The 6,985-nt window shown below is 33.0% G+C and overlaps 1 protein-coding gene across 1 annotated transcript; it reads left to right on the plus strand.

The window, feature by feature from the left end:
- Positions 1-4,034: 4,034 nt before the first annotated feature.
- LOC132049062 (vacuolar protein sorting-associated protein 51 homolog) lies at positions 4,035-6,725 on the plus strand. Its single transcript, XM_059439723.1, has 5 exons — positions 4,035-5,033; positions 5,363-5,417; positions 5,600-5,707; positions 6,388-6,487; positions 6,589-6,725. The coding sequence occupies exons 1-5, from the start codon at positions 4,807-4,809 to the stop codon at positions 6,723-6,725; spliced, it is 627 nt and encodes a 208-aa protein (XP_059295706.1). The 5' UTR covers positions 4,035-4,806.
- The last annotated feature ends 260 nt before the right edge of the window (positions 6,726-6,985 follow it).

Consider the following 6,985-nt stretch of genomic DNA (forward strand, 5'->3'; position numbering starts at 1 on the left):
TTTCTCTACATTTATTAAGTAAGGGTAAAAATAAAAATTAATAATTAATTCTATCATAATTTTCTAAAATGACAACTATTTTAGACCAGTTATTTTAATAATACAAATTTTTTTCACTATGTTAATTTTCTTCATATTTATTAAGTAAGAGTAAGAATAAAAATTAATAATTAATTATATCTCAATTTTCTAAAATGAAAAATATTTTAGACCAGTTATTTTAATAATACACATTTTTTCCTCTATATTAATTTTTCTCTACATTTATTAAGTAAGAGTAAAAATAAAAAATAATGATTAATTATATCTCAATTTTCTAAAATGACAACTATTTTAGACCAGTTATTTTAATAATACACATTTTTTCCACTATATTAATTTTTTTTCATATTCATTAAGTAAGAATAAAAATAAAAATTAATAATTAATTATATCTCAATTTTCTAAAATGATAGTAACTACAATATTAACTATTTTAGCACACACGACAACTAAACAAACGTAAAATGGAATGGAAGCCGGAGGGAGACTAGATGATTAAAGAGGAAAAATTTTGCAGGAGTAACTGTGTGAAACTCGAAACTTAAGGGACTTTTGTGAGCCTTTTAACAATTATTCTTGAGTTGAAATTTCAACACAGCCTCACCGTATACACAAATCAATTAAACACCTAATTTTACCACTACCATACTTATAACAACCAAGTGCGTCTCAATTAAACACCTAATTTTACCACTACCATACTTATAACAACCAAGTACGTCTCAATTCTTCACATATTGAATTAGCAAATGGAGGTAGCGAATGAAGTAGGGATGGATGATAAAGCGAAGAAAATGAGAGATCTATTATCAGTTTTTATTCACCAGATCCGAATAATAATAAGAATAATTCTAATAATGTTTCTTCAAGATTTGCTACATTGGATACAATCAACACTACTTCCTTTGATGCTGATCAGTACATGAATTTACTGGTATGCCCCCTCTTTTTATGGATCGTTAGGTTTAGTTTCATTTATATATATATTTTTTCCAGATTTTTAGCAATTTAGAATACGGCTATCCCAAGAAAAGATCATGTTTTGATAAGTAAAAAAATAGTTTTTATTTTTTTCTGTAGCTCTAGTAAAGCATATCTGTGTACACTACCAACTTAAAAGATTTTAGGACTTGTTTAGACAACTTTTTATGGATCATTAGGTTTAGTTTAATTTATAATTTTTCCATTTTTTTTAGCAATTTAGAATATGGTTATCATGAAAAAAGATCATTTTTTGACTACGACGAGTAGGGGATTTGCCTTCTGGTCGAGCCTCGCCGCACGGGGCTTGCCTAGTGCGGGTTATCTCTCCGTGTGATTTGCGAGCTATTGCACGGAGGGGAAGTTTACACAAGTGCGCACCCGAAAGGGCTGCGGGTTCCATGTCATTGAAAAAAAAAAAAACAATATTTTTATTTATTTCTATAGCTCCAAGAAAGTGTAGCTGTTTACACTACCCTGATCAGTACATGAAAATACTTGTATACCCTCATTAACACTTTCAACTTGCTACTTCATTTTTTTATGGATCTTTAGGTTTAGTTTGATTTTTAATTTTTTTTCTTCAGTTTTTAGCAATTTAGAATATGGCTATCTCGAAAAAGATCAGTTTTTATGAGTAAAGCAATAATTTTATTTAGTTTCTGTAGCTCCAAGAAAGTATAGCTGTGTACATTACCAAATTACAAGATTTTAGGACTCGTTTAGACAATTTTTTATGGATCATTAGGTTTAGTTTAATTTATAATTTTTCCATTTTTTTGGCAATTTAGACTATGGCTCTTACCCAAAATGCGAGTAAAAGGCTGCGCATTAATAGACCCCGTGGTCCGGCCCTTCCCCGGACCCCGCGCATAGCGGGAGCTTAGTGCACCGTGCTGCCCTTTTTTAGACTATGGCTATCCTGAAAAAAGATCATTTTTTGATTAGTGAAGCAATAATTTTATTAATTTCTGAAGCTCCAACAAAGTATATCTGTGTACGCTACATTGATCAGTACATGAATTTATATGCCCTCATTTTCATGTTCATCTGTTCTCAATACACACCTGCTACTTCATTTTTTTTAATGGATCGTTAGGTTTAGTTTGATTTATAAATTTTCCATTTTTTAGGAATTTAGCTCCCGCTTGGCCATAGATTTTGAAGTTGAAACGTGCAAATTTGAGTTTTTGAAGTTGTGATTTTTGCAACTTGAAGTTGTGTTTGGACATGCATTTTACTTGGACAAGATTTGAACTTTTGTGAGTGGAAGTGAAATTTCTAGCCAATTTTTGGAAATATGATCAAATTTCATGGCCAACCAGATATTTGATGATAAATTTTCAAAATCTGATCCAAAATCTATGGTCAGACGCTAGCTTAGAATTCGGCTATCCAGAGATAGATCATTTTTGATAAGTAAAGTAATAATTTTATTGAATTCTGTAGCTCCTAGAAAGTATAGCTGTTTACACGACTAAAAGATTTTAGGACTTGCTTAGACAATTTTAAAATTGTAAATATCTTACAAAGACGTTGCTTTGTTTTGATATATAATTTTTCCATTTTTTAGCAACTTAGAATACGGCTATCCCAAAGAAGATTCATTTTTTGATAAGTAAAGCACTAATTTTATTTAATTTCTGTAACCCCTCATTTTCACATTCAACAGACACCTGCTACTTCATTTTTTATGGATCATTAGGTTTAGTTTGATTTATATTTTAGTTGATTTATATTTCTAGTTTACCAAACATGGCCGAACGGTATTTGGCTGTAATTTTCCCCTTTTTTATTAGTAAAGCAATACTTTGATTGAATTCTGTAGCTCCGGGAAAGCATTTTAGGACTGGTTTAGACATTTTTTTCAAAAATATCTCAGAAAAAAGTTGCTTTGATTTGATGGAGGTCATAAATGAATAATGGAAGAACTAAGAAAATGGGATTAAGGGGGTGTGTGAGCAGTGTTGTCAAAGGCGCGCTTAATGCGCACTTAAGCCCTGAAGCGAGGGTCAAAACACGTTGAGCGCTTCGCCTCGCTTTATGTGCGCTTCAGTGTCATCATCAAGGCTCTAAGACATACTTTTCCTTGCCAATGAGCCTCTCTTGAAGAGATGACCCTAGATAATCGTTATTTCACTTCATCGTTATGTTTTTACAATTTGTTTGTCCATATATTTGTTATTCACGCTTATTATAATTAGTCTTGGGCTAAACATGTATATATTTTTATTTTTGCACCATTGCGCCTTTTTTCATTAAAGCCCACACTTTATTTGCACTTTGCGCTTAAAGCCCCAAATGACCTTTAGAGTTTTTTGCGCTTTTCGCTTTTGATAACACTGTGTGTGAGTTGAGAAAGGTTCAGGTGCTTGATTATCTTACTAGCAAGAAAGGAGCATAGAAGTGCTTAGAACTTATCTACACCAAATTCAGCCACGCTTATTTATGGGAGCTAAACAAGAAAGGATTCAGTAGTTACTCGTAGGTCTTACCGTAATCTAACACAGGCAAATCCTTCTATCATTTACATGTTTTAGGTACCCTCGAAAAAGAAAGAATGCTTGAAATGTGGATATGGTTGCTCCTACAGTTTGGGTTAGAAAAACTTATGGAGTAAATCTTGACTTCCCTGTTTTTCTTTTTCCCAATCTATTTAAATTGACGCTTATAGCATCATTATAGCATCATCAATAAACATGGGAAGGCAATACCTAAAAACTAGGAAAAATCTGGATTGCTCACTCTTCTTTGCATTTGGATTGACATCTTTGGAAAGAGAAAATCAAATGTTTTGAACATATACAGCTAAACCTCTCTATAACGGCGTTGTTTGACCGGATATTTTTTGGGTGCTGTAGGGAAATGTTGTTGTAGAGGATGACTGTTATAGAGAGAGGCCGGACTGTAGTAATTAATTCTTACAGCCTTAAGAGAAAATGTTTGAATATGCTTTTTTCCCCTTTTCTTCAGAGCAGGAAACACTATGTTTCTAGTATTAAAGATCTACTTTTCTTCAGAGCAGGAAACACTATGTTTCTAGTATTAAAGATCTACTAAACTTTTTGATCTATTTGGAGCTGAAACTGTAAAGCTTTTGATAAGAATAGTCACCAATTGTGCATTCGTATGAATAAAATTGTTACTTATTAAAAGAAAGACCAATTGTCAACAATCATGAAGATATACTACAACTTTGGGTTCTTTTACCACCAAATAGCAATACATGTGATACTACATTGGTAGTTGGGATTTTGGATGTAAATACATTGTAACTACATTATAAAAATCAAGCTCCACCTTGTTTAATGGAATAGGGTAATGGCTCCTATTGAGATTCAGCACACAAAATTCCAATGGCATTTTTATTTTGTAACTTTACCAGAAACAACAACAACATACCTAGTGTAATCCCACAAGTGGGGGACTGTTTCCGGAAGATGTAACTAGACCAGAAGCCTAAAAGAATTCAAGAAGAGGCACGAAATTCCCGTAGTAGTTTAATCCTTGTACTGGAAGAATGGAAAAGGAAAATGAGTTTTCATACTTTCAGTCAACAGTCTATTTGCAATAGAATCAATCAATATTACTAGTGGAATATGCTTTCCCCATTTACCTCAGCCTTACCCAAGTCAGAGGAGCAAACTTTGACACAGTGGCTGTGATGGTTTGGCTTTAACTATCACGTCTTCCAAAAAACTTTTGTAGTAAAACTTATGTACTTATCAGAGAGGTCTTTGCTTAATCTGTTGCTTTCCTAAGGAGTAAGCTGCTCTTTTAATCATGCCACCTTTTCTAGTCTGGAAAAAAATGAATCTGACTTGTTTCATTTGTCTTGGACGAATGCCATATATTTCACCAAACATACATGAAAGTAAGTCCAATTTGGAAGGTCTCCTCCAGAGGCATGTTGAAATGGCTGCTGAGATAAAGAATCTCGATACTGACCTGCAAATGTTGGTATATGAAAATTACAACAAGTTCGTAAGTGCCACAGACACAATTAAAAGGTAAACCCTGTTCTAGAAAGTTGTTTTGAACCCATTTCATCTCTTGAGGGGCAAATATTAGGTTTTTTTTTTTTTTTTGATAAGTATATATTAGGGGGTATAGTTGCAACTAACTCTACGTAGGTTGAGTTTGTTAGTACTTATAGCATGTTTCATGAGTCCTCAATTTCGGTGCTCTACGATATGGGAGATCATGCAATTGTTAGAAGTTTCTTAAACTGATTATGCATGGCTTCAGCTTATATGTTGAATCATTTACAATTGGGTTTATCTTGTCGTGTTCTCATTTGGCATTAATGAAGAACTCACTTTTAAGATTACCTTCCCAGGATGAAAAATAATATTGTTGGCATGGAAACAAATATGGAGCAGCTTCTTGAAAAGGTTTTTGTTTTTTCCCCCCTTTTTTACTTGTTTAAAGAAATTCTTTACTTTTTTTTTGGTTGGTTATAATCATGACCTAAGCAGCAAAACAATGAAAGATGTGTGTCAAGAATTAGATTTCCTTCAATTATTTGCAGATAATCTGTTACCATTCTCAAAAAAAAAAAAAAAATTATTTGCAGATAATGTCCGTACAATCTAAAAGTGACGGGGTCAATACTTCTCTTTTTGAGAAGAGGGAGCACATAGAGAAATTGCATCGGACCGGTAATCTTCTACGCAAAGTTCAGGTACTAAAGTGAGGTGTTAAGCTCTTGCAATGTCTTGTGCCATTGTAAAATGTGTCTTTTCTTATTGAGGATTTAAGTTACCAACTGTGGGTTCTTATAAGAATCTTTAGAACTAAGTGATGCTTGATGTTAGTGATGAGGATAAAGGAATTAGCATTTCCTTTATACCCCCGATATCTTGAGCTGGTTGACTTTTGACTGTTTATGATTTAACCAAGGGAAATACTTATTAAAAAAAAATTAAGGGAAAATAAGATGCTCATTCAGCAGTGAAATAGATTGATCCAGATGTTAATTGAAGAATGACGTTATCTATTACTTCTCATTGTTTATGTGGAATATGTGAAGCAATTTACTTATTAAGTGAAAATTGTTTTTAGGAAGGAAGGAATAATCCATTCCAAATTTTAGTCACCGGATCATGGAGCTGTTAATAGTCTGCATGATTAATGGTCAAAAAGGATTGAGTGAAGTTGTAAATAAATGCTAAAGTCAAATTAAAAATAAAATGTCTTATTACCTTCACCGTTTTATAGAGTTGTTATTCAGGTTCATCATGTAACTTTCTTTTCTGAGATAGATAAAATGCAACTTTATGTTGTATGCTGCTATGCATTGTATAAGAGTTGGTTTCTGGTTATGTGAGTTACATGGTTTTGTTTTTCTGTGGAAAAGAGCAGTTCATATATGATCTACCCGCTAGGTTAGCAAAATGTATCAAATCAGAAGCCTATGCTGATGCTGTGAAATACTACACTGGAGCCATGCCCATTTTTCAAGGTTTGTGCATATTGATCCTTGCTCCACTGTTTTCCCCGTTTTGTATGATGTAAATGCATGTAAAAGTCTCATCTTTAGTGTCAGTACTTTTTCATCACCAGGCATATGGAGACTCCCTCGTTCCAGGGATTGCAAAGAGACTCAGAGGAAGCAATTTGCTGTTATTACAAACGAACTTGCAGGTTTCTCCTCTTTTCTAGTTACTTTGTTGAGTAGATGCCATAGTTGGTTGAGGTAATTAAACTGAGTTAAATATTTTGTTAAGATGGAAGGAAAGGGAAGAGAGAAGACGAAAAACAATATTCTTTCCATCCCATTTTATTTGACGGTATTAGATTGGGCATGTAGTTTGCAAAATAAAAAGAAGACTTTTGAAACTTGTGGTCTAAAACAAGCCATGGACATTTGTGTGGCTATAAATCATCTAATTAAGGGTACATGGGAAGTTTAAAATTAAATCATTTTTAAAATAGAAAGGTGCCATTTTTTGCGACAAAC

The sequence above is a fragment of the Lycium ferocissimum genome, chromosome 3, assembly GCF_029784015.1.
Source record: "Lycium ferocissimum isolate CSIRO_LF1 chromosome 3, AGI_CSIRO_Lferr_CH_V1, whole genome shotgun sequence".
NCBI lineage: Eukaryota > Viridiplantae > Streptophyta > Magnoliopsida > Solanales > Solanaceae > Lycium > Lycium ferocissimum.